The following is a 27,943-nucleotide window of genomic DNA, read 5'->3' as shown; positions in this document are numbered from 1 at the left end:
CAACATTAGATGTTTTGCTTCCAATTGTTACTAAAGCAGTGATTTAAAAAAAAAAAAAATCTGTCTCTAGTTTGAATATATTCAGATTTTTGTTTCAGCATGAAAAATTCCATTCTGCGATTGGATATTGAAAAGTGTCTGCTAAAGATCTGTGTTACTTTTCTTTACTTGAATGATCTTCATTTCTTGTCTTTTTTCCAAGGGTCTTGTAGGCTTATTTGTTGCAGAAGGGTGGAGACAGGTCTCACTCTGGCCAGTGCACATGTGTGTAGGCCGAAAATTAACTCGTTGGGCTGATAGAGAAGCAGCTATGGCTTTTTAAATCCCAGATCTCTAGAAGTTTCCATCACAGTATCTGTCTACATTTTCCATAGTGTTGTGGGTCCTGCCAGGAAAAAAGCCATAGTGAATTACTTCAAGTTTGCCTTTTTTTGTGTTTTGTTTTGTTTTTAAGGGAGGGGGTCAGAAATGTTTCTTACTGTTGGCATCTGTATCTTGTACCAGAGCACTTTTTTTTTTTTAAAGAGATTTTATTTATTTGAGAGAGCATGAGCAAGAGAGCATAAGCGGGGGTGAATCAGACTCCCCACTGAGCAGGGAACCTGACGTGGGGCTGGATCCCAGGACCCTGGGATCATAACCTGAACCAAAGGTAGCCGCTTAACCACCTGTGCTACCCAGGCACCCCAACCAGCAGCAACTTTAACATCAGCACAGTCAACCAGAAATCAATAATGTCACATTGTGGAGGAATTAACCATTTACCTACGTAAGGTGTGAAATTCTTGGGAAGTCATCTTTGATTCTTCCTGTTCCCTTGATCCCAACGTCCTCTTTGGTAATCCCTGTTGATTGAATCTTACCTGTCTAGAATCCATATATAATTTGCTGTCTCCTTTGTTGCCCGCCTCCTGCCCCCCAGTCCAAGCCACCAGTACTGCTTCTTTGAGCCCTGCAGTAGGTAGGCTCTTAATATCCTAACAGGTCCTTATTTCCCCTTTTGCCTTCTTCCTTTTTGCCTTTTCCCACATAATAGCCAGAGTAATCTTTTTTCAAATATAAATCAAGTATAGATCGTGGTTGTCATTCCGTCCCCATTTATAGCCATTTGAATTTCTTTGCATTTTAAATTAAAGTCCAAATTCCAAATCCAGATTCCTTACCCGAGTTAACAGAGTGGCCTCAGCCTCATCTTGTGGGCTTTTGTGCAGCTGATCTTTCAATTCCATGAACGTGGTCTGCTCTTTTCCAATTTGGGACCTCTGTACATGCTCCATAGACCTCCCTCAAACACCCCTACCCACCACCCTCACCCCCAGCAGTGACTAGCCTGAACATTCTGAAGTACCACTTCATTCCAGAAACTTCCTGTTTCACCAGAAATAAAATTTGAAAATGTCAGGTTGTGGCTTCTGACCTCCTCTCTCGCCAGTTTTGCTCCAATGATTGTGGCCATTTTCTCTCTCTGGAGCATGCCAAGAATGTTCCCATCTCAGGGCCTTTGTACTGCAGCTGTTACTCTGCTTGGGATGCTTTTCATCAGGTCTTTGTCCTGCTGCCTTCTCATTCAGATCTTAATTCCACATTATCATCTGAGGGAGGCCTTGCACGATTTCAAGTTAAAGCAGCCCAGTCCTTCAGGCACTGTCACATTTATCCTGGTTGATCTTTATCATAATATTTTTTAGTATCTAAAGTTACCATATTTTGGGGGTGCCTGGGTGATTCGGTTGAGCGTCCAACTCTTGATTTCTGCTCAGTTTGTGATCTCAGGGTTGTGGGATTGAGCTCCACATCAGGCTCCCTGCTCAGGGGGGTCTGCTTCTCTCCCAGTGCCCCTCCTCTTGCTCACACACATGCTCGTTTTATCTCTTTTAAATAAATACATTTAAAAAAAATAAAGTTAACCATATATTTTTTTAAAAAGTGCCCATTAGGGGTGCCTGGGTGGCTCAGTTGGTTAAGCAACTGCCTTCGGCTCAGGTCATGATCCTGGAGTCCCAGGATCGAGTCCCACATCAGGCTCCCTGCTCAGCAGGGAGTCTGCTTCTCCCGCCAACCTCTCTCCTCTCATGCTCTCTCTCTCATTCTCTCTCTCTCTCTCAAATAAATAAATAAAATCTTTAAAAAAAAAAAAAGTGCCCATTATTCCTCCCCTTCTTAGGCTGGGGATCCTATCTGTCTGATATATGGTTATTATAATGACCATCTAGAAAGAGCCTGGCATGTACAGACGCTCAGTAAGTATTTGTTGGGTAAATGACCTTGTTTGGTTGATTTCTGTTCATATTTCTTACCATAAGTATCAGCAACCTCCCTGAACATCCTATCTAGATTGTCTTCCCTTCCCCTTATTCCATTCTTCATCACTCCATACTGTTTCCCTTGTTAGCCTTGATCACAGTTTGGGATTATGTATTTACTTATTTGTTTGTTGCTTTCCCCACTGGAATATAAGCTCTGCAAGAGTGGGTTTCAGGCTCTTTTTTTTTTTTTTTTAAATGAAGATAAACATAGCTAAATGACATTTTGAACTAGAGAAGTTGCATATCTACAAGGAAATCAAGGTCTTGTTAAAATAAAATTCAGTGTGGGGCGCCTGGCTGGCTCAGTTGGTGGAGTGTGACTGTTGATCTCCAGGTTGTAAGTTCGAGCCCCATGTTGGATGTAGAGATTACTTTAAAATAAAATCTTTTTTTTTTTTTAAGATTATTTATTTATTTATTTGTCAGAGAGAGAGAGAGAGAGAGAGAGAGTGCGCGAGCGAGCAAGCACAGGCAGACCCAATGGCAGGCAGAGGCAGAGAGAGAAGCAGGCTTCCTGCTGAGCAAGGAGCCCGACGTGGGACTGGATCCCAGGACGCTGGGATCACGACCCGAGCCAAAGGCAGCCGCTTAACCAACTGAGCCACCCAGGCGTCCCTAAAATAAAATCTTTAAAACAAGACAAAAAACCACCTCAGTGTGAAATTTGACATCCTAATTTATAAAGGAGTAAGAAACTTCATTATGTTACAAAAACACAAAGGTGCAAAATTTGGGATCTCTAGTTTGCAGAGCAGATTGATGCTGTCTCTGGACTGTTCTAGTACTATCAGTGCCCAGACTAAAAATAACATCATAATAGCAGCCAGAGCACACAGCTTCCTTGACCCTGCATGTGGGACTAACAAGTAAGGAAATAAGATATTTTCGTTCCTAGGAACATATCGCTCCTTTTATAATATGTCAGTGGGAAAAAAAAGAGGATTTCACAAAATTCTCTTTGCTGTGTGTCTATTATTTTATGTAAGGAAAGTTCTTTTGCCACTGGGTTGTAATTTCAGAAACCTTTAATGTAGTCTGAGAAGGAAAAAAAATACAAGAAAGGAAAACCGAGTTGAGTGATTTATACCGGCTTTATTACTGGCTTAAAACCAGTATTATGGTACATAGAAATACATTGTGAGTACGTACAGTGTTTAATTGCTCTTCAGATACTTAATACCTGGTTTTGCTCATTGGGGTTAACCCTCTGTCTTTAATCTTGGGTGTATGTGTGCATGCAAACCTAAAAATAATTTGGGCAGTGAATAAGCAGCTGTGGCTATTTTTAGCCCTGGGCAAAGGATCATCAATTAGCTTAGAGGTATTGAGCAACAACTTCTGTTTCTGGATCCAAATAAATGGTTGATGGTCTTAACAATTGGTAGGGGCTGATACAAGTATCTATGCAGGACTCAGGAAAAGGGTAATTTGAGATCAAGGAGTCGAGTCGAGGGAGCCAGGTCACCTTGTGGGGTGGAGACAGTCCTGTTGGAAGGTGTAAATGTATGACATGTGTAAATGAAAATAGGATGTAGAAAGCCTTTTAAAAACTTAGCAGGGAAAGCATATAAAAAGAAGGAAGGTAGTTGGGTGTAAGAGATTTTGGAAGATGGAGGAGACCGAAAGAACAGATGGAGTAGAACGTCATGGATCAAAACAGGAACTTAACTCTGAATCTGAGTAGTGATTACCTTCCTTTCAGAGGGGCCATTAATCTTTCAGTATCTTTTATTTTGACATTTCATATCTAACCAGTATTATAAAACCTAAGTGCTGTTGATTTGGTTTTAACTGAGTAGTTTTCTTCTGCAGTGTTACTCTTTGTTGGTAGAGAATTTAGTCATGGATTTGACACTGAAATGGGGACGTAATTTGCTAATTTTGTAATGTGAATGAATGGGGAGAAAGGAAGCATATCTTTTTATTAAAAAAAAAAAATTCTTTTTAAGATTTTTACTTGTTTGACAGAGAGAGAGAAAGCACAAGCAGGGGGAGCGGCAGGGAGAGGGAGAAGCAGGCTCTCCACAAAGCAGGATGCTGTACTCTCGATCCCAGAACCCTGGGATCATGACCTGAGCCAAATGCAGAGGCTTAACCGTCTAAGCCACCCAGCCGCCCGAAAGAAAACATATCATAGCTAGACAGTGTTGGGGGTGGTTGCACATAGTGAAGTGCTGTGGAAGATCTCTTTAAATTGTTATTGCAAATGACAAAAAATGAAGTAGAAGTTTTGTGTGCCTCCTACACTATAACCAGTAGGCATTTCTGTCTTGAGTAAATACATTTCCATCCTGGATTTTAGCTAGGAAACTTTAACCCCTCTCTAAGAGTATAGAATTATTAGTTGATTTATACTTTTTACCAATTCAGAAAAGAACTAAAGTATTTCTACTGTGATGAGGCAAAATTTTTGTTGTTCTTTCATGAATTCATAAATTACATGTGCTTACAAGTATCTTGTGACTAAATAAAGACTAATAAAAGATAAAACAAGAATTTGGAATTGAGAATGGAGGATATAAATATACTATCTCTGAAGGACAATGTTCTATGCTTAATTTGTAAAACTTACCTAGAAATTTCTTTGGGGGCCAAGGTACAAAAAGAACCAAGAAGGAGGTCTACCTAAATAGATTACATTATTCTTTTCAGAAATAATGTAAAGAATGGGGGAGAAAATATATCATAACAAATATAGAATACATTTTCATAAGGCTCATTCTTTTGATTTAAAAAAAAATTATTTGAGTGAGAGAGGGAATACAAGTAGGGGGAGCAGGAGAGGAAGAATCAGGCTTCCCGCTGAGCAGGGAGCCAGATGTGGGGCTTGATCCCAGGACCCTGGAATCATGACCTGAGCCGAAGGCAGAGGCTTAATGACTGAGCCACCCAGGTGCCCCTCTTCTTGTGATTTTCAATAAATTAACTTATTAAAGGTAATGATGATAAAAATTCTGGTCTAAGAATGTAAATAAGTATACAGATAGAAATATGTGTGTGTAGCCTTTAGTGATCTAACTTATCTTAAGGATACAACCTGGAAGAACTGATAGCATGTCTCTTAGATAGTTTTTCTTTTCTTTTCTTTTTCTTAAAGATTTTATTTCTTTATTTGACAGAGAGAAAGACTTCGAGAGAGGAAACACAAGCAGGAAGAGTGGGAGAGGGAGAAGCAGGCTTCCTGCTGAGCAGGGAGCCCGGAATAGGGCTTGATCCCAGGACCGTGGGATCGTGACCTGAGCGGAAGGCAGATGCTTAACCACTGAGCCAGGCAAGGGTCCCATAGATGGTTTTTCCTAAATGACAGTTCTGGGGGCTCCTGGGTGGCTCAGTGGGTTAAGCCTCTGCCTTCAGCTCAGGTCATGGTCTCAGGGTCCTGGGATCGAGCCCTGCATCAGGCTCTCTGCTCAGCAGGGAGCCTGCTTCTCCCCAGCCCCCCACCTGCCTCTCTGCCTACTTGTGATCTCTCTGTCAAATAAATAAATAAGAAAATCTTTAAAAAAAAAGAGAGAGAGAAAAGAAAAAAGAAAAAAAAATGACAGTTCTGGTGGCAGTTTTTTGGTATTGTATTACCTCCTAACTCTTTTTCTCCACACCCATTTTCAACACAGTCAATAGAATGATTCTTTTTAAGCCCAGGTTAAGTTACTTCTTTTTGTAAAACCCTTTAGTAGACTTCTCATCTTACTCAGAAGGAAAGCTGAAGTCCTGTTGACCTCCTTATTATTCCTCAACCATGAGTCAGGACCTTTACACTAGTTCTTCCCTCTTCTTGGAACATTGTTACTCCCAAGTACTTCCTTATTGCCTTCACCTTCTCACTGAGGCCTTCCCTCACCACTCTGTTTAAAATTTTACTTGTTTGCACAATCCCCTACATCAGCCCCTAGTCTCTTTACTTTTTGTGTTCTTGGTACTTTTCACCCTCTGAAGATACATAGTTCTAGAAATTACGATTTTTTTTGTTGTTGTCTTATCCCTAGTAGGATATAAAACTTCGTTAAGGCAGGAGGTTTTTTGTTTTGGGTTTTTTTTTTTCTGTTTACAGCTTTCTCTCTGGTGCCTAGAATAGTGTCTAGCATGTACTCTTGGTTCAGTAAATACTTACAGAATGAATAAATAGGATTCTACATTATTGTAAAGGGCAGATCCGTGTACTTTGAGATGAGACGGGCAAGTGACAAGGCTGAAGTTCTCTTACAAAAGTTGAAAAATCCAACCAGATCACCTTTTAACTTGGCTAAATAAAAAAATCATTTTATTTTACATTTATTTGGATATAGGCTTCAGGCAAAGCCAGGGATTTCCTTGTGAAACAGCTTTGAGTACAGCTTAAACACCAGCAGGTACTAACTTGAAAGAGCATCTGCAGAGATGGTTTTGACTTAGGACATCTTGAAAACACAAATTTTGAATCTCAAAATGACGTTATTGCATCTTTGCATATTTTTATACTACAGATTGCTTTGAGCTTATTTATAACACTTGCAAATAAATTACGGAATTTTACTTTAGTTATTTCTTCTAGCTGTGAATGAAGAAGATTCAGAGAGGTTATATACCTTTAAGGTCACCCACCCGGAAGGATTGGAATCTGAGGATAAACTTGGATCTGACTCCAAACCCATGTTCTGTATTTTTTCTTGTATAATGCCTAGCACAGTATTTGAATTGATGGACAGATGGATAGAGGGCAGATGTATGAACATGGTGATTGTACAGCAGGATTGAATGTAGGGAATATTGATGTATTGGTAGTTCTGTTATTTCTGGCTACATATATATTTAGGCATAGAAGCCTTTTTTTTTTTTTTAAGATTTTATTTATTTATTTTTTAGAGAGATAGAGCGAGTGAGCACGCATAAGCAGGCAGAGTGGCAGGCAGAGGCTGAGAGAGAAGCAGGCTCCCTGCTGAGCAAGGAGCCTGATGCAGGACTCGATCCTAGGACCCTGGGATCATGACCTGAGCCGAAGGCAGCGGCTTAACCAACTGAGCCACCCAGGCGTCCCAGAAGCATTGTTTTTAAAATGTGTTTTTAAGGGTCATTTAACTGAATTGAGGCTCCTTGCTACATAAAATAATATAGAATCTGCAAGGTAATATTCTGAAATACTGACTTATTAGCATTTGAATGCTTATTAGACTTGTAGATAAAATGGATTCTGATACAAACAAGACAGATCTCTGATGGAACTTTAATTTTGGAGGACATGGGAGATAAACAGTAAATAAATCTATAGTAAGTATTATACAGAGAAGTTAAGTAGGGATATGGAACGGAGAGAGACTGGATGACTATTTAAATTGGGTGGTCAGAGAAGTCTTCATTGTTAAGGTGATGGTTAAAACGTGAACATGAGGAGCCAGTCATGTACAGGCAGGCTGTGGCAACAGCTAGTGCAGAGGCTGTCAAGTGAAAACAAATTTGCAAATTTGGGGACATTTAAAAAAAAACCAAAACGTGACTCTAGTTGTCAGGGAAAGGAATGCCTCAAAGTTTGGGGGGCTGGAGTAAAGAACAAGTCCTGTAACATTTGTAAACCTCAAGGTAAGGATTTTGGAATTGGTTCTGGTTATAATGAATTGGAAATTTTGTTTCTTGTTTTTTTTTAAGCCTAGTAATCTCTGTTTTGTGATGAGATCTAATTCATATACTGTAATTCAGCCATTTAAAGTATAAAGCTAGTTTTTTAGTGTATTTACAGGGTATATATATTTACCATCATCATAATTTTTGAACATGTTTATATTCCCAAAAAGAAACTGCATACTCTTTTTTTTTTGAGACAGTACTCTAGCAGCCCCTCCCCGTCCTGACGAAACACCGTAGCCAGGGCAGCCGCTAATATACTTTGTGCCTATGTAGATTTTCCTATTCTGGACATTTCATATAAATGGAATCATACATTATTTGATCTTTTGTGTCTGATTTCTCTCAATGTTATCAGGGCTCACCCAGGTTGTCGCAGATATCAGTACTTGATTCTGTTTTATCACTGAATAATATTCTATTTTTTTTTTTAAAGATTTTATTTATTTATTTGACAGACAGAGATCACAAGTAGGCAGAGAGGCAGGCAGAGAGAGAGGAAGGGAAGCAGGCTCCCTGCTGAGCAGAGAGCCCGATGCGGGACTCCATCCCAGGACCCTGAGATCATGACCTGAGCCAAAGGCAGCGGCTTAACCCACTGAGCCACCCAGGTGCCCTAATGTTCTATTATTATTCTATTATTCTATATGACTATACCACATTTTATTTATCCATCCATCAGTTGATGGGCATTTAGGTGGTTTCTACTTTTTTGGCTATCGTGAATAATGTTGTTATGAGCATTCATGTATGAATCTTTGTACTGGGCATATGTTTTCATTTCTCTTAGTTATACACCAAGAAGTAGAATTGCAGGATCATATGGTAGCTGTATGTTTAACATTTTGAGGAACTGCCAGACTATTTCCACAGTGGCAGCATCAGTTTACATTTATACCAACTGTGTGTGAAGGTTCCAGTTTCTCTACATCCTACGGTGTATGAAGTGATTTTGACTTACAGTTCCCTAATGACTAATGATGTTGAGCATCCTTCTCATATTTTCTTCTAAGAGTTTCATAGTTTTGACTCTTATATTCCAGCCTTAGATCTGTTTTGAATTAATTTTTATTTATTTCTATGGTATGAGGGTAGGGGTCCAGCTTCATCATTTGCATGGAGATAACCAGTTGTTTTAGCACTATTTGTTAGAAAAAACCTACTCTTTCCCCATTGAAGCTATTGGAAGGTTTAGGCAGAAGATGTTATGATCAGACACATATTTAAAGAAGAACACTGGCTACTGTGTAGAGAATGTCATCTCCTATATATCCGAATGTTAGAATGCCAGCCAAAGTTACTGAAAATGACCAGTCAGTGCCATAGAACTAAGAGCAGAAACATGAGGTTTCAGAAAATCCATGAGAATAAAATGTTTCAAGAAGAGAAAGTGGTCAATTTTATGTCATCCTGATGAATGATTAAAATATATAAAAAGGAACTAAATCCTGGAGTTAGGTATCAGAGGTTATTGGAGACCCTTTGAAGAAGAGCAGTCTTGGTAGAATAGTAGTAGCAGTAGTCAGATTAGAATTGGTTGAGAAATGAATTTGGGAAGACAGAAATTAGAGAACTCTTTAAAGAAGTTTGCTGGGGAGATTTTATTGTAGATACAGACAAGCTGGTTTTAAACTTTATATGGAGGGTTGCCTGAGTAGCTCAGCTGGTTAGACATCTGACTCTTGATCTCAGCTCGGGTCTTGATCTGAGGAGTTCAAGCGCCACATTGGGCTCCACAGCGGGCATGGAGCCTACATAAAAACAGTAATAACAACTTATATGCAAAGGCTACATAGCTAAAAAAAACAAAAACAAAAACAAAACAAAACAAAAAAAAAAACCTGACAAAAATAAGTGGGAGGAATCTCTCTGGTTTTAAGACTTTATTTAGCTATAGTAATCAACACAGTATGGTTTTGGGGGAGACATAGACACATAGATCATTGGAACAGAAAGAAAAACCCAGAATTAGATTGGGTTATGGTTGATTAATTTTTGTCAAAGGTGCAAAAGCAACTCAACGAAGAAAGGGTATTTCCTCAACATTTCAACAGATGGTGCTAGAGTAGTTGGGCTTCCATAAGTAAAAACAGGAACCTCTCCTTAAAATTCACACCCTGTACAAAAATTAACTCAAAATATATCATCAGTTCGTTTGTTTATTCGTTCGTTCATTCATCCCTTATTTTTTAAAGATTTTATTTATTTATTTGACAGAGAGAAAGCACAAGCTGGGGGAGTGGCAGGCAGAGGGAGAGGGAGAGGGAGAAGCAGGCTTCTAGCTGAGCAGGGAGCCTGGTGTGGGGTCGATCCCAGAACCGTGGGATCATGACCTGAGCCAAAGGCAGATGGTTGACCAACTGAGCCACCCAGGTGCCTGTATCATCAGTTTAAATATAAAATGTAAAATCATAGACTTTCAGAAGAAAATATAGAAAATAGGACCTCAGACTAGGTGAAGAGTTCTTAGATACAACACTAGAACTGTGATCCATAAAAGATTCTTGAAAAAAATGAGTAAATTGGATTTCAGTATTTAAAACTCTTACTCTACAGAAGACCCTGTCAAGAGAATTAAAAAACTAGGTACAAAACTCTCAACATACAGTGTTTAAAAAAAAAAAAAAGAGGGCAAACAATCCAGTTAGAAAATGGACAGAAGACAAGAGCTGCCATTTCACCAGAGAGGATATATGAATGGCAGATAATTATATGAAAAAATGTTCATCATCATTAGCCTTAGAGAAATACAAATTTAAATGATGATGAAGTATCACTACATGCCTTATTTATTAGATTAAAATAAAAAATAGTGACAATACCAAATGCTAATGAATGCAGAGAAAACAAATCTGTTACATTGCTAGTTGGAATGTAAAGTGGTACAGCAGCTCTAGAAAAGTTTCCTTGTTTCTTATAAATATAAACATACCATATGGGTCAGTGGTAAGATTCCTGGATATTCATCCAGAAGAAATGAAAACTTATGTACACACAGGAACTTGTACATAAATATTCATAGCAACTTTATTTGTGATGGCCAAAAACTGGAAACAATCCAGTTTCCTTCCACAGGTGAGTGAATAAACAGATTGTGGTATGTCCATACAATGGAATACTATTCAGCAATAAAATGGAACAGACTAGTATTAGGTTCAACAACTTGGATGGATCTCAGGAAATCATGGTGAAAAAAAGTGAAAGATGACCATTTCAAAAGGTTGTATATAACATGATTCCATTATATAGCATTCTGAAAATGACAAAATCATAGATGTGAGAACAGATTATTGGCCAGGGTATAGGGACTAAAGGAGATGGAGTTTTCTATCGTGTTTGTGGTGGTGATTACACAGGCCTGTACATCTGATAAGATTGCAGAGAACTACATACATGTGTGCGTGTGCACCCACACATACATATGAATGTATGTTTAAAAAAAAAAAGTAGACTTTAAGTAAGGTCTTCGATTGTACCAATGTAAATTTCCTGGTTTTGCTTTTGTAAGATGGTGTAAGATGTTACCATTGGGGAGAACTGGGTGAAGGATAGAAAGACTTTGTACTATTTTTGTAGCTTCCTGTGAGGCTATAATTATTTTAAAATAAAGTTTTTAAAAAAGAAAGTTTGCTGGGGAGGGGAACAGAGAAATGGTTTGTTAGTTGGAGGGGTATAGTGTTGAGAATGGGTTTTTTGTTTTGTTTTGTTTTAATTTTGCTCTTTTAGAATAGGGGATACTAAAACATGTATGTATCCTGATGAGAATGATTCATAAAAGGAAGAAATTAGTGATGCAAACAAGGGGGAAATTACAGGAGCAAAATCTATATCTTAGATCTTTGGCATGAAGGAATTAAAAAATACTATTTACATATTTCCATCTTGTTACCTAAAAATGAGGTTATCTTTACAACATTTTGTAAGTGATCTAAAGGTAAATGTAGCTGTACTATGGCTTAATCCTTTAATGTTCTAAACATTCCGCAGGCTTTTGTGTTATGTTATGGAACTAGATCACTGAATAAAATGAATTTTAAGAGTTTTTATCACACTTGCTGGTGTTCATTCTAAAATAACTTCCAAGACTTTTCTGTGTCATTTTTCTGTGGTTTTCCCTTCCAGATTTTCACCCACTATAGGTAGTCATGAATTTCCTTTGACTAAAAAAAGTTACACACATATATATATTCTTACGAATAAACCATAATTATTTACCATTTAAGAACTAAATGGATGATGGTACTGTTTTGCTTTGTAGCGTATAGTGGATTTAATGTTAATCTTACAAACCATTCGACTGTTTTGCCCTTCCTTTATCTAGAATGTCATAACATCAAAATGCTCAATATAAATTATTGCTGTTTATTTCAGGGATACGGCAGGCCAGGAACGATTTCATACCATCACAACCTCCTACTACAGAGGAGCAATGGGTATCATGCTAGTATATGACATCACCAATGGTAAAAGTTTTGAAAACATCAGCAAATGGCTTAGAAACATAGATGAGGTAAGACTAGAAATTGTATAAACTCTTTATAAAGACACATTTTTGAGTTAATAATTCTAAATGATGTTTAGGATATAATGTACTATCATTATTACTGTGTTATTTCTACTTCTTAAAGGTTAATGTTAATCTGCCTTTCTCTTAAATATTTGGGTAAGTCTATCTAGATCCCCATCCAAGGCAATTACTAACTTACCCAAAAACTTTATACATCCATCTTTTAAAGATGGCCCCATGTAGAAGCTACCAGTGGTTTTACACACCTCTCTCTAAACGAATTCTTTCTCAATGAATTTTTATTGAATGAATAAGTTACTAAATTTTTCAGTAGTAATTTAAAACAACAGAAACGTTACATCACTTCTAGACATTTTGAAAGATACAGAGTAGTAATGTGGTAAAAACCTAACGAAAATAGTGCCGTATCATTGCCTGAGAAGATATCCGTTTTTATAAGGTAAATATGTGTCAAAGCCGGTCTTTTTCTGTTCTGCAGTGTAGGTGGCTTCTTGTTGAAATTATTTTTCATGTCTTATTGCAGCCTTCTGGGCTTTGATTTCCTTAAGACTAACTCCTTAAAGTACTTTTGGCTGGAAGACCAAGTATTAGATGCAAGATAATGATATCTCAGTGGTAGCAGTCTTGACAGCTTATTACTGACTTTTCCATCACTGCAGTAAATCTTGAAAGAGAAGCCTGTTAATATTTAATAATCAGTTAATAATACACAGATTTTTTTTAAACAAGGCGCCATTTTGGATTTTCTTAGCCTTTATTTTATGATTCAGCTAAGTAGCACATATAGTAGGAGCAACTGATAGACTGTGCATTGTTTCAACAACAGCAGTTTTCCAAATTCTATCACATGAACTGGATGTCCTGCAGTTCAGTCCTATTCTGATGCTAACTGCCCAACCTTAGTGTCAGACTCTCCAAGTTTAATGACTGCCCTTCCTTCAGATGTTAAGTCCTGGGTCCCCTCAGTTACCTTCATTTCTCTCTGACTTGGCTACAAATTTGAGGGGGTCCCAGGGCCCCCAGGACTTTCAGGTTCAGTAGTTGGCTATAATGACTCCTAGAACTCAGGAAAGTGTTTTATTTACATTTATAATTTTATTATAAAGGATGCAGGAACAGCTAAATGGAAGAGATATGTACAGGGAAGGTATGGGGGTTGGGGAGCACAGAGCTTCCATGCCATCTCTAGACATATCACCCTCTGGGCATTTTGATATGTTCACCAACCTGGAAGAGGTCCCCTAACTTCATTGTTTCAGAGTTTTGATTTCAGGTTTTACTGCATAGGTATGGTTAGTTAAATCATTGGCCTCTGGTGATTTAACTTCATCTCTAGCCCTCTTCACCTCATGGGAGGTAGGGGAGTGGCTGAAAGTTCCAAATCTTTTTTTATTTTTTATTTGAGGTGGGGTAGAGAGAGCGAGCGAGCAAGAGAAACAGGCCTCTGGCTGAGCAGGAAGCCTGATGTTGGGCTTGATCCCAGGACCTGGAGATCATGACTTGAGCCAAAGGCAGACCCCTTAACAATCTGAGCTACCCAGGTGCCCCTTGAAAGTTCAATTCTTTAATCACATGTTTGGCTCTTCTAGTGACCGATTTCCATTGTGAAACTCTGTAGGCCACCACTCTGCCCAAGTTCTTCATTAGCATAAACTTAGTTAGGTAGAAAGGGCTCTGTTATGAACAACAAAAGACAGTCTTTCACTCAGGAAATTAGGAGTACTGTGCCAGGGCACCAAGGCCAAATTCATTCTTTATTTCTGTTACAGCCTTATACACATCATAGGTGGGTGGCTTTAGTTTCCCAACATGAGAATTAAGATACATAAAACTCAGCCACTAAAAAGAAAATATGTGGGGTGCCTGGGTGGCTCAGTGGGTTAAGCATCTGCCTTCGGCTCAGGTCATGATCTCGGTCCTGGGATCAAGCCCCGAGTCTGGCTCTTTTCTCAGCGGGGAGCCTGCTTCCCCCACGCCTCTCTGCCTGCCTCTCTGCCTACTTGTGATCTGTCAAATAAATAAATAAAATCTTAAAAAAAAAAAAAAAAGAAAATATGTTTTTCTGACATACAAGAGATTGGTGTTGCCTAATTTTCACTTTGTTTTAGAAGTTAAAGCTTGAACAAAACTGAAAAAAAAGCCAAATTAATCCAGCAACATTTTAAAAGGATTGTATATTGTTGATCAAGAGGAATTTACCTAAGAATGCACGGGTAGTTCAATATAAGAAATTAATCGATGTAATACACCATCTTTTAATTTTTTTTTTTTTTTTAAGATTTTATTTATTTATTTGAGAGAGGGAGAATGACCCAAGTGGGGAGGGGCAGGGGGAAAGGGAGAAGCAGACTCCTTGCTGGGCGGGGAGCTTGAGTCGGGGCTGGATCCCAGGCTGCCGAGATCACAACCAGAGTGAAAGGCAGACACTTAACCAACTGAGGCACCCAGGCATCCCTGTAATACATTTTTTTTTTAAAAGGTTTTATTTATTTATTTGACAGATAGAGATCACAAGTAGGCAGAGAGGCAGGCAGAGAGAGAGGAGGAAGCAGGCTCCCTGCTGAGCAGAGAGCCAGATGTGGGGCTCGATCCCAGAACCCTGGGATCATGACCTGAGCCGAAGGCAGAGGCTTTAACCCACTGAGCCACCCAGGCGCCCTACATGGTTTTTTTTTAATTGAAGATTTTATTTATTAATTTGACAGAGAGTGTGTACATAAGCACAAGCAGGCAGAGGAAGAGGGAGAAGCAGACTCCCTGCTGAGCAGGGAGCCCGACTTGGGGCTCCATCCCAGGACGCTGGGATCGTGACCTGAGCTGAAGGCAGACACTTAACCAACTGAGCCGCCCAGGCACCCTGTGTAATACACCATCTTGATAAAAGACAGAAACTATATGATCTTGCCATCAGACACAGAAAAAATTTTGACAAACCCAACACCCTTTCATGGTAAAAACACTCAGCAAACTAGAAATAGAACATCCTTAGCCTAGCAAAGGACATCTGTGAAAATTCTACAGCTAACAGCATACCTGTCTCTGTGATCAAGAAAATGAGAAGTATGCCATTACTGTTCAGAATTGTAGTGGAAGTTCTAGCCAGGGCATTTAGGCAAAGAAAAGGGGGAAACCCAGATTGGGAGGGAAAACTATATTTGTAAGTAGTGAGATTTTGTATAAAGAAAATCCTAAGGAGTGGTTCCTGGGTGGCTCGGTCGATTAAACACCTGCCTATGGTTTAGGTCATGATCATAGGGTCCTGGGATCAGGCCCCACATTGGGCGGCTTCCAGCTTGGAGGGAGCCTGCTTTCCCCTGCCCCACCCCCTGCTTGTGCTCTTTGCCCCACCCCTCAATAAAATCTTTCTTTTAAGATCTTATTTATTAGCACAAGTAGGGGGAGTAGCATATAGAGAGAGAAGGAGAAGCACATTCCCCACTGAGTAGGGACCCCAATCCCGGGCTTGATCCCAGGACTCTGGGTTCGTGACCTGAGCTGAAGACAGATGCTAAACTGACTAAGCCACCCAGGCACCCCGTCAAAGAAATAAAATCTTAAGAAAAAAAAGAGAGAGAGATAAAATCCTAGGGAACATACACGAAAAAATAAAACTGTTAGAACTGATGAACAAGTTTAGTAAACTTGGAGGATACAAGATAAATACACAGAAATCACTTGTATTTCTATACACTAGCAGCAAATAATCAATAAATGAAATTAAGAAAAAGTTCCAGGGGCGCCTTGGCGGCTCGGTCGTTAAGCAGCTGCCTTCAGCTCAAGTCATGATCCCAGTATCCTGGGATCGAACCCTGCATCAGGCTCCTTGCTCAGCGGGAAGCCTGCTTCTCCCTCTCCCACTCCCCCTGCTTGTGTTCCCTCTCTTGCTGTCTCTCTGTCAGATAAACAAAATCTTTAAAAAAAAATTTTATGTATATATATAGTTCCATTTATAGTAGCATCAAAAAGAAGAAAAACTAGTTATGAAAAATTTAGCCAGAGACATTCAAAACTTACATACTGATAACCACAAAATGTCAAAAGAAATTAAAGATCCATGTAATTGAAAAGACACCCCATGTTTATTAATTGAAGTTTTCATATTCTTAAAATGGCAGCATTAGCCAAAGTGATCTGCAGTTTCAGTGTAATCCTATTAAAATCCCAGCTGCTGGCTTGGGGCATGGGAGGTTGGTGGCTGGGAGAAATTGACAGGCTGATCTTAAAATTCATATGGAGGTGCAGGCATGGGACCCAGAATAGTCAAACAGGCTTTGATATGAGGAATGACTTTTAAGCTGAGATCTGAAGAAATGAGTGAGTAAAAGATACTCAGAAAAGGATAGGGCTAGTGGAAAGAATGTAATCGATTCAAATTTAAGACAAATCTCAAAATACTTTGTTCTCTAGAGAACTTAACTACCTTGGCTTAGAGACATTCAGGGAAGGGAGTGTTTGGCCAAAGATGGATGATTTGCGGGTATTTTTCTTATTCCAGGGATTGGTTGTCTTTTCACTCTGATAGTGACCTTTGACACATAAAAGTTTTTTAATTTTGATGAAGTATAATTTGCCTTTTTTTCTTTTGTTGCCTGTACTTTTGGTATCATATCCAAGATACCGTTGCCAAATCCGATGTCATAAAATTTTTCTCCTATATTTTCTGAGTTTTTTTAGTTTTAAGTCTTATATGTAGGCCTTTGATCCATTTTGAGTTCATTTTTGTATATGGTAGTAAGTTAAGAGTCCAACTTCATTCTTTCCCATGTTAAAATCTGGTATGCCCAACACAACTTTTATTTATTTATCTTTTTAAAGATTTTTACTTATTTATTTGACAGTTTGATATAGAGAGAGTGCAAGTAGAGCAGTAAGCAAAGGGAGAGGGAGAAGCAGGCTCTCCACTGCGCTGGGAGCCCGATGCGAGGCTGGATCCCAGGACCCTGGGATCATGACCTGAGCCAAAGGCAGCCGCTTAACCCACTGAGCCACCCAGCCACCCCCCCCCCCCAGCACCCATTTTTTGAAAAGACTATTCTTTCCTCCATTGAATGGACTTGGCCCTCTTGTTGAAAATCATTTGATCATACATGCGAGGGATAATTTCTTGGCTCTGTATCCGATGTATTCACGTATATATCTTTATGCCAGTAGCACACTGTTTTGATTATTGCAGCTTTGTAGTAAATTTTGAAATCAGGAAATAAGTATGAATCTTCTAACTTTGTACTTCTTTTTCAAGATCATTTTTGCTGTTCAGGGTCCCTCAAGGCTATAAATGAATTTTAGGGATGGATTTTTCTATTTGCACAAATGATGATGTTAGGATTTCAGTGGGGCAAACATTTATTTTTAATTGATTTTTCTGCATGGGATCTTCCTGTGCCCTAGCAGTATAGCCTCTTGAGATTTTAAGAGCTCTGTAGAGGTTTTTGTTTTGTTTTGTTTTGAGCTCTGTAGAATTTTTGATTCCGGCTTCTGCAGGGTGATACTCATGATCTGAAATCATGATCCAGCTTGGATTTAGATTATGCCTAAGAGATTGCCACTTCAGGTCTTTTGCCCGTATCTTCAGTTTTGATGAGAATATCTAGAAACTAGACAGCCTCTTGTTGGGGTAAGATAATATTTGACAGTGTTATGTATTAGGAATCGTGTTTCTTTTTCTAAGTAATTTGCAAGTTTGTATAGGCTTTTTGCATGGGGTGATTTCAGGGTGATGGTATAAAACTTCCAGATTATAAAAATAACACTGAAAATTGAGAATAATAAAGTCATTTTTAGAGAATATTAAGCTATAAGTCGTGATAAAATGTCAATTAAATCTTCCTTCCATTGTAGCATGCCAATGAAGATGTGGAAAGAATGTTACTAGGAAACAAATGTGATATGGATGATAAAAGAGTTGTACCTAAAGGAAAAGGAGAACAGGTAAAAGCTATGAATGAAACTAATACACTGTCCTTTCTTTGTGAAGATGGCATGACATTTGATTGTTAGTGGTGGTAATGAATGTGCTGAGCTCTTCACATTGTTTTATAAGTGCTGCGGGAAACAAGTTATCATGTGAGTGAATTTTTTCAGTGCCTATCTGACAGGTGTGGGAGAATCAAGCCTTCGGTAGTAGTATCTTTAGCTGTATTTAAACTACAAAGAGGAAAAATAACAAATCAGTGATCCCCAATTTTGTAACTTAAGACTTTAAGTACCTCACTTAGAGTATTTGATGTAAACTCCTGAAGTGAGGAGAGGATTCTTTTATTATTATTTTTGTTTGCTTATTTATTTTTGAAAGAACTTGACCATTTGAATTGTGGCCCATTGAAGTACTTTGCTTTATATAACCTAGTAGGGACTGCTGCCTTTAGAATAATATTATTTCCTCCAGGATGCTAAAGTCAACAGTTGGCACCCTGTGCTTGATAATTTTATGATGACATTTTGCTTCTGTTTTAGATTGCAAGGGAGCATGGTATTAGATTTTTTGAGACTAGTGCAAAAGCAAATATAAACATCGAAAAGGCTTTCCTCACATTAGCTGAAGATATCCTTCGAAAGGTAAGATCCAAGGTGCCCAGTGTCACAATTCTTTTTTGAAGTACTGGATTAACATATAAAAATTAGATTTGGGTGGTATTGTTCCTAAATGTTTACTTATCACCAGTATCTAACCCTCCTAAAGTGGAGTAGGGACTTGGGGAAGCAGTGAGCCATTAGAAATCTGTAACATCTGGTCAGTGGTAACACTGTCCTGAGCTCCCACACTGACTGTCAGGTCCCCAGTTTCATTCTCCTTTTTTTCAGCTTTTTGTCGGGTCTGTGCTCTTGTGGCTCTTCTGTTTACTTTTGGACTCACTTCTCTCATACATTCTTTGTATTTCCATAGATGATTTCTTAAAATTTAAGATAATAGTTACTGCTACAGAATCACTTTCTTCTATCTATACAGTCATTTCTCAGATATGCCAGTAAAGAACCTGTCTATATTATATAGTGAATAAATGCAATAAATCCATCCCTATTTTTCATTTAGCCAACCATTTCAATTTTTGATATTTTAAAAATTGCTGAAATATGGTCCCAGGAAATTCATTTTACTTCAGGGTTAGTTTTCTGAATTTAACTTGGGAATCCCCATACCTACCAATATGAGTCGCTTGTAGCAAAATTGGGAATTGATTTTTGTAGTTTTCTTCAAATGAGTAGATATAATATCCAGATTTGGTTCTAAATCCTGAGTTGTCCAGTCTGTGGTATCTTTAAATACACATAAAAACAGAAAAAATCTGACACAACTCCTAATGGAGAAGCAGTTATTGTATAGGAGAAAATTATTTGCTTCTGGCAACCTTTCTATTTTTATAATTGAAATAACAGTATTTTTTCAAAAACCAGTCCCCAAATTAAAAAATACATATATCTGTAAAATATATGCTGTAATAGAGATGGTATCTCAAATATAAATCTAGTGACATTTCAGAGAAATCAAACAACTTCATTTTTTATAGTGAAATGTGGTTATCCGTTAACTATAAGTGTGTGTTCAAACCAGAAAAAAGTCATCATTTATACTGCTATTCACAGTGACTACAAAAGTTGTGCCCTTCCACATCTGCCAGCATCCTGGTATCTATAATATATTGAGTAATAAAAAGCAAGTTAGGATGTAATACGTGTATCTGATCTTGTTTTCTTTAGTTATGTATGATACAAACACACATGTATTAACACGCGCACACACGTTTGGTTATGTTCAGCAGATAAAGATCTGGAAGGATCTATATCAAATGTAAATAGTGAGTATTCCAAGTGGGTGACGGAGGTAAGGAGAAGGAGACATAGAATAGAATTACTCAATGACTCTGACATTTATATAGTTTTGTTTAGAAAACTTAACGTATCTTTTTAGTTAAAAAAGAAAAAAACTTAAAAATTTTAAAATATTCTTCACAGTATGTAAAGGTAAAACCCCTTGGAATTTCTTGAGGAATTTTTATATTTTTATATACATTTTTATATTTGAAAATATTCCTGTGAAAAATAAAAATAGAAGCATAGAAAAGTAAGTACTAGATGGACAAGGAAAAACGTTCATATTTTTAATTAAATGAAGGGAGTAACAGGAATAGAAAAATGCTCTTTTAATTAATGGGATACTTTGTATTTCAGAGTTTGGTAGGTTACAGTGAAACATTATTCCAGTACTCACAGAATTTACCACAACACTTGTTGAAATCCCCTTGTCTCTTGTGTTCTTTCTCTTTCTGGAGTTTTTTGTTTTCTCCATTGTTCTTGATTTTTTTTCTGTCCACACTGTATCCCTTGATTTTTCTCACTAATCTTGGCATTTAAAAAAAAAGATGCTTATATAGTCTTAAAATCTGCTTCCAAATATGACAGATCTTCCTTGTTACCATATTAAAGGTTAAAAAGTATGCATTCACTGATAAAGATCTCAGTCTGGTCTGTGTCTTCCCCGTGTAGGCATGCCCCAATGTGGGGTCCCATTTTTTTCTCAATACACATACATATACTTTTTGATGTGGTAAAATTAGAAGTTAAACCTCAAACAATGGGAAATACAGGAGTGCTTCCTGACCAGCAGCTTCCTGTGCCATGATTTCTCTCCTGACTTAGTAAAAGAAAATTAAACATTAGAATGAAAGCAATTCAGAACATTTTTAACTTAATTATTTGAATAGGTAATTCATTCTCATGGTTCAAACCTTTAAAATAAAGAGAGTACCAGTGCAGAGAAGTTTCCCACCACATTCCCCCAGCTCCTCATTCATCCCCCACAGGTAACCAGTGTAATTAACTAACCTCTTAATTTTTAATATATGAGTAAGTATTAATATATATTTTTATTCCCACCAACTTTTTCCCCCCACCAACTTCTTTAAAAACAGATAAGGCAACTTGCTGTACTCTGTAAAGTAAAATAATTCCACTTTTTAAATAATTGAATGCTACTCCTACAAGTAGATGTGTCATAATTAAACAGTTTTTCTCAGTGAGGAACATGCAGGTGATTTTTAGCCTTATGATCTCATAAATTGCACTGCAGTGAATAATCTTACATTTAAATCATTTTACAAGCATAGGATTATGTGCAAATATATGAAGGACAGATTCCTAGAAGTGGCCAAAGAGCATGTATGTACATTTTTATTCTGATACATCTTGCCACATGCTGGTATGAGGGTTTTACCCATTTACATTCCTACTAGCAGTGGATGAGAATGTCTGTTTCCTCACACTCTGGCCACGTAATTGATTCTAAGACTTTCAGATCTTTCCCAACCTGACAGGTTAAAAAAAAAAAAAGTAGATTTAATTTACAGCTCTTTTGGGAGTATGGTGAGCATTTTTAAAGATAGTTTTAAGAACCACTTTTATATTTTCTTTTCTATAAACTTGTTTTATTCCTTTGCTTACTTTTTAAGTTATTGGCCCTTTTCTTATTCTTAGCTAGGAATGGCTTATATTTCTATTGAAATAAACTTGATTAATACTTTGGCTTTAAAATGTTTTACTTTGCATGGGAGAATTCCTTTTTTCAGAGAGTCTCTTTCAAGGATCTAAGTTAAATTGTAAAAGGATAGACAGTGAGTGAGGTGTTAAGTGAAGGAATATAGTGACCTCCCTGAGTACTAGTACCCATTTTTTTCCCCCCAGCATCCATGTACTTTTAACTGACCCACACCTGGAAGTTACCAGAGGAGGACTGTTTCCTGTGTAACCATATTCTTTTGCTGTGGGATAGATGCTGAAGGGCTCTTTCTCTTCTATCATTTTTCTCAAGATCTGCAGTAGGAATAAAGTTGGTTGCTCAGGAAAACCCAAAGTTTTTTTAATGCAAAACTTGTAGCTTTAACATGCAGTAAGGAAAAGAATCCCATAAGGCAGTGCGGGTAGGTAGGTGAGCTCAAAGTGCAAGTTGAAATTTCACTTCCATATGAGTTAAGTAGGACTTCCCTTGAGCTACATGACTTTCTAAAATATTTTAAGTTGTTCCCCCTGGTTTACCTTAACTTTATCTTGTTTCATTGAGAAAATACATTCCCAGTTACATCTTAGCTTTTAAAATTTCATTTTTGGTGACCCACTGTTAACAGAACAGCCTGGATAAATTTCACATATTGATACTGAGTAAAGGGAATAAAACATAAAAGAATACATAAAACATGGTTCCATGTATTTGAAGGTCAAGAACAGAAAAAAAAAACTAATCCCTGGTGACCAAAACGAGAGTACTGTTTACCTTTAGGAGGGTAGTACTGGCTGGAAAGGGACACAGGGGAGCCTCTGGGGGTATTATGTTCTATATTTTGATCTGATAGTTTCACTTTATATACTCAAAATCCATCAAGCACAATTAAGATTTGTATACTTCACTGAATGTAAGCGGTTTCTTAAAAAAAAGTTCCCTTCCTATATACCGTATGGGCTATCCATTGAAAGTAGTATATTCTTTTGATTTTAAAAGTAATATTTAGGTTACTGGGGAAATACAGGATTGTTCATAGAAAAAAATAAAATCACTCGTAAACCCACCATCTAAGGGTTTTCTGCTGTTAACATTTGGTGTCTTTCCTTTTGATTTTTTTTCTATATCCATTTTTACCATGAATTATACAATTTGCATTCCGCCCTACCCTTTTTCTTCCACTTACCGTTGGCATATCACTGTTGAGCTTGCCTTTTTAAATCTGTGGCAGAGCATTACAAACTTCAGTCTCAGAAGGCAAGTAACTAGACAGAAAGGGCTGTTTCACTTCTCTGGGGTTAGACTTGACCCAACATGGGTTTTATACAGATACCTTTTGATAAAGCTTTTTAAGTACTAGATACTAGACCCCTGGGGGTCAGGGCTAAGAGACAGCAAATCTCTGTGCGAGGGAGAGCAGAAAAGATACTGGAAGCTTTATTCAAGGGATGCCTAGAGGCCTCTAGACATTTCACAGCTTGGAGTCAGCAGGCAAAATGTAGATGGAAAACAAAGCTTCCAGATCTTTACTTTGCATGGGAGAGAGAACCTACCTGTGTGACTGGAGTTACTTTTTGTTACCTTTATGAGAATATTTCTGCTGAATCTTGATTTCTCCATAGCAGTGTTTTTCATGGGTTGCTTTCCTTGTTTGTTTGTTCCAGACCCCTGTAAAAGAGCCCAACAGTGAAAATGTAGATATCAGCAGTGGAGGCGGCGTGACAGGCTGGAAGAGCAAATGTTGCTGAGCGTCCTCCCGTCAGTTGCCATCCACCACCCTGTTTTCTCCTCTTGCTGCAAAATAAACCACTCTGTCCATTTTTAACTCTAAACAGATATTTTTGTTCCTCATCTTAACTCTCCAGTCCCCCTGTTTCATTTGTTCTTTCATCCGTGACTGCTTGCTGACTTTATAATTTTCTTCAAACAAGAAAATGTATAGAAAAATCATGTCTGTGACTTCATTTTTAAATGTACTTGCTCAGCTCACCACTGCATTTCAGTTGTATTATAGTCCAGTTCTTCTTATCAACATTAAAACCTATAGCAATCATTTCAACTCTATTCTGCAAATTGTATAAGAATAAAAGTTAGAATTAACAATTTTATTTTGTACAACAGTGGAATTTTCTGTCCTGGATAATGTGCTTGAGTCCCTATAATCTATAGACATGTGATAGCAAAAGAAACAAAAGCCAGGAAAACACTCATTTTCGCCTTGAATATGTAAATGGGATTAATTTTGTCCTGTGCCTTATGTGGAAAGGAATTTCTTTGGTTTTTCCTTTGTTTGTTTGTTAGTTTGTTTGTTTTGGTGGAAGCATGTGCAGGAGACATACATATCATCCAGACATAAACCATTAAAATGTTTGTGGTTTGCTTGGCTGTAATTTTCAAAGTAGTTACTTGAGGACAAAGGGTAATGCAGAAATGATAGCTTTGGTTTGCTGAGTCTTAATTTTAAGTGGCCTTGATATTTAAAACTATTCCTGCCACCGGTTCTTCTCTTGGGCCACTTTTTCCTTGTGTCTGTCTGCCTGCATGCTGCTTTCTTTGCTTCTCCCTCCCCCATCACCCAATGGTATGAGTTATTTAAAAATGAAAGGGGCAAACTAGTAGGTTTTTCAAGTTTAACATAAAGTACTGACTTAACTCGCTAAGTAAACTGAAAGATAAATTCTAACTGCCTACTACTATCAAATGTCTTCCCCTCATTTTCTCTCTCCCCTAAAACTTCGGCCCCAGATTCCTCCATTCGCTCTTTTACTTCATGCTCTTCTCCTTCCCTCTTTGTTCCCTTTCTATCCACTGAGTTTATGAAATGGAAGAGTTAATTGCATGCACTAGTGTTTGGAGGGTGTTGTGGTTTGTCTTTCTAATTAGGTGTATAGCCTGTTCACTTTCCTAGAATAAATCTCGTAACCGAAATTTGAGTAGTCTCCATTCTGGCAACTCCTCTAGCAGTTTGGTAGCCCAGTAAAGGTTTGGTTGGTTTTGGTTTTGGTTTTGTTTTAAATGGTGGGAAGGAGGAGTGAAATTTATTAACATGTTTGCCAAATAGACTGAGATTTGGCCTTTGAAGAACACTTTTTCAGTGTTAAGTTGTCTTTACCTTAAGATTAGAAATACTTGAGAATATTATTAATTTTAAGTCCTGTCTTCACATCCCTTTGGAAAATGTGTATTACCATGGATTTGGGAAAAGGACGACAAAAGGCTTTTCATGTACAGATAAGATCTCCAGCTGTCTCTCACCCTGTCCTTTGTTCACTTCATTTTCCTAGTTTTGCTTCATGGCTTGTCATCGGGATAGGGCAAGTTCAGTTTGCTACGCCGCTAGCGTCCTAAGATGATACCTTTGTTGAAATAATTGTGAATAGCATGATTCATTTCTAGCAGAGGCTGAGTTTAGGACAGCAGCTTCCATTGAAAAGTCTCTGTGTGTCGTGGATAGCATTTTAATGCCCTCTTGGCTCACGTCAACAGCATAGGGACGTATCTGCTGTAAACATCCATGAATTTTTCAGATAGTGCCCTGAAAACAATTTTATATGCCTCACTGGTTGTTGTTCTTAGGTTTTTCCTTCACTTGACTTTATCATTGTTTACTAGTAAAAGCAGCATTGCCAAATAATCCCTAATTTTCCACTAAAAATAATAATGAAATGATGTTAAGCTTCTTGAAAAGTTATAGGTTAAACCTACTATTGTTAGATTAATTTTAATGTACGTGTTGCTTTCCTCTGTCTGGAATGTGGCAATAGCTTTTTTATTTTTAACCCTCTTTAATCCTTATTCAATTCAGTGACTTAAGGTTTGAGAGCTAAACACTGGGATTTTTGGGTAAAAAAAAAAAGACTGACAGTTTTGTTTGCATAATTATAATCGGCATTGTACATAGAAAGGATATGGCTACCTTTTGTTAAATCTGCACTTTCTAAATATCAAAAAAAAAAAGGGAAATGGAGTATAAATCAATTTTTGTATAACCTGTTTGAAACATGAGTTTTATTTGCTTAATATTAGGGCTTTGCCCCTTTTTCTGTAAGTCTCTTGGGATCCTGTGTAGAAGCTGTTCTCATTAAACACCAAACAGTTAAGTCCATTCTCTGGTACTAGCTACAAATTCGGTTTCATATTCTACTTAACAATTTAAATAAACTGAAATATTTCTAGATGGTCTACTTCTGTTCATATAAAAACAAAACTTGATTTCCAACTGTGTGGCTTGGTTTTCATTTATTTATGAGGTTGAAGATGGAGGATCACCTCTGAAGACAATGCAAAATAGCAAGCTGGATATTAGAGGAGCAGAAATAGAAGGGAAATAACTTTCTCAGCCTAGGGGAAACAGAAAGCAGTGTCAAGAACTATCTTTGGTAAGAAACTATATAAAAAATGGAAATCTAAGCAGAGTCATCCTGGTGTCAAAAGAGACACCAGTCAGTCATTCCCCAGCCAACAACGCTAGAATGTGCCAAAGGCCAGCTGCTCTGAACACAGCTGATGACCCTGGGGCACCATGGAAGGCTCCCAGCCCGGAGGTGAATGCTTGTTTTAGCAGTGACCATCTGCTTACCTGAAAAAAGTATTTCCAGGTTTGTTTGGTTTTTTGTCCTTTTTTTTTTTTAAGATCTTTTTTTTTTGCGGGAGGGGGAAAAGGGGGGGGAAAGGGGGGCAGAGGGGGAACCCCCCCCCCCCCCCCCCCCCCCCGAGCAGGGAGCCCGATTTGGGGCTCGATCCCAGGACCCCCCTGGATCATGACCTGAGCCTAAGGCAGAGGCTTAACCTACTGAGCCACCCATTTGCCCCGACAGCTTTGTTTTATATAAAGAAACTTCGTATATAAAGTTTTATAATAAAACAGCTTTGTTTTATATAAAGAAAAGCTTAATCCCATATTAGGGCATTATTGGTCAATAGAGATAAAAAATTTTTTAAAGCTTTATTTATTTGAGAGGGAACACAAGCAGGGGGAGTGAGCGAGGGAGAAGCAGGCTTCCTGCTGAGCAGGGAGCTTGCTGTGGGGCTCAGTCCTGGACTCTGGGATCATGACCTGAGCTGAAGGCAGATGCTTAATGACTGAGCCACCCAGGTGCCCCTAGAGATAAATATTTGTTGACAAGATTATCTCTGCGGGAAGGAGAATGTGTGGAAGTTTTCTCATCCTGCAGTGTTGATAGGAATCCCCTGGAGTGCTTTTACTGCTTCCCCATTCACTCTCCCAACTTTTACTGTTTTGTGTGTCTAGGGTGAGGCCCATGATTCTCATTCTGAGGCTAGTATAGGAAAATAGAACATGGTCTCTGCCCTTAAATCTGCGATCTAGTTTAGAAAGCAAAACCAGTCATCAGCTAAGGCTATGTAAGAGCCAACGAGGGGCGCCTGGCTGGCTGGGCCAGTAGAACATGCAGCTCTTGATCCAGGATCCTGAGTGTAAGCCCTGCATTGGGCGGAGAGCTTACTCTTTTAAAAACAATCAACTAGATGTGATTCGGATTTTAAGTACTGTATTAATAGTTAAGAGCAAGTTCAGTTGATGGGAGTAGTTGGGTTGGCTTTTTGAGGGAATAGGGGACATGAACTGGTTCTTAGGTAAATAGGTTGGCTAATGCTAATGGGTAAGGTAAGAAGGGACCACTCGTAAATGTGAAACCGGCTTTGCTTATGTGAGAAACCAGAAGTCCAGCTGAACGATGCTGGGCAATGGGGGAATCCTGTTGAGCCCTCCAGAGTGGTGAGAGCAGTGTGTGTGAGGAAACCAGTTCTAGATGTGTTGGAAAAGGAAGGACTGGAAGGTTCTGGAGATCACATAGGAAGTTAGTAGGTTAATTGAGATTTTAATAGGACCAGGCTAAAATGATGGCAGAGGGCAATGCAGGGTTTAAGTTCAAGTATGTGGAAGGGAAAGAATACTTTTTGCTTACTAGGGAGCCCACCAGTTACTTGTGACACTTTTCTATGTTCTTTGGGTTATGTACCCTTTGACCTGGTGAGACGGTGTATAAAATACCATTTATTTACAAAATA

General features: G+C 38.2%; 1 protein-coding gene across 2 annotated transcripts in view; it reads left to right on the top strand.

Moving 5' to 3' along the window:
* LOC111154141 (RAB10, member RAS oncogene family) overlaps positions 1-26,088 on the top strand; it is an 89,881-nt gene extending 63,793 nt beyond the window's left edge. For both annotated transcript variants that reach the window (XM_022513555.1, XM_022513556.1), the window contains 4 exons: positions 12,270-12,408; positions 18,265-18,354; positions 18,880-18,981; positions 23,578-26,088. In XM_022513555.1, the coding sequence (XP_022369263.1) occupies positions 12,270-12,408; positions 18,265-18,354; positions 18,880-18,981; positions 23,578-23,661 (415 nt within the window). In that variant the 3' untranslated portion in view covers positions 23,662-26,088. The remainder of the gene's footprint in view (positions 1-12,269; positions 12,409-18,264; positions 18,355-18,879; positions 18,982-23,577) is intronic.
* Positions 26,089-27,943: the final 1,855 nt, after the last annotated feature.

Source organism: Enhydra lutris, unplaced genomic scaffold, assembly GCF_002288905.1.
Source record: "Enhydra lutris kenyoni isolate GAN:26980312 unplaced genomic scaffold, ASM228890v2 scaffoldscaffold35, whole genome shotgun sequence".
Lineage (NCBI taxonomy): Eukaryota > Metazoa > Chordata > Mammalia > Carnivora > Mustelidae > Enhydra > Enhydra lutris.
This window is presented reverse-complemented; position numbering and strand designations above follow the sequence as displayed.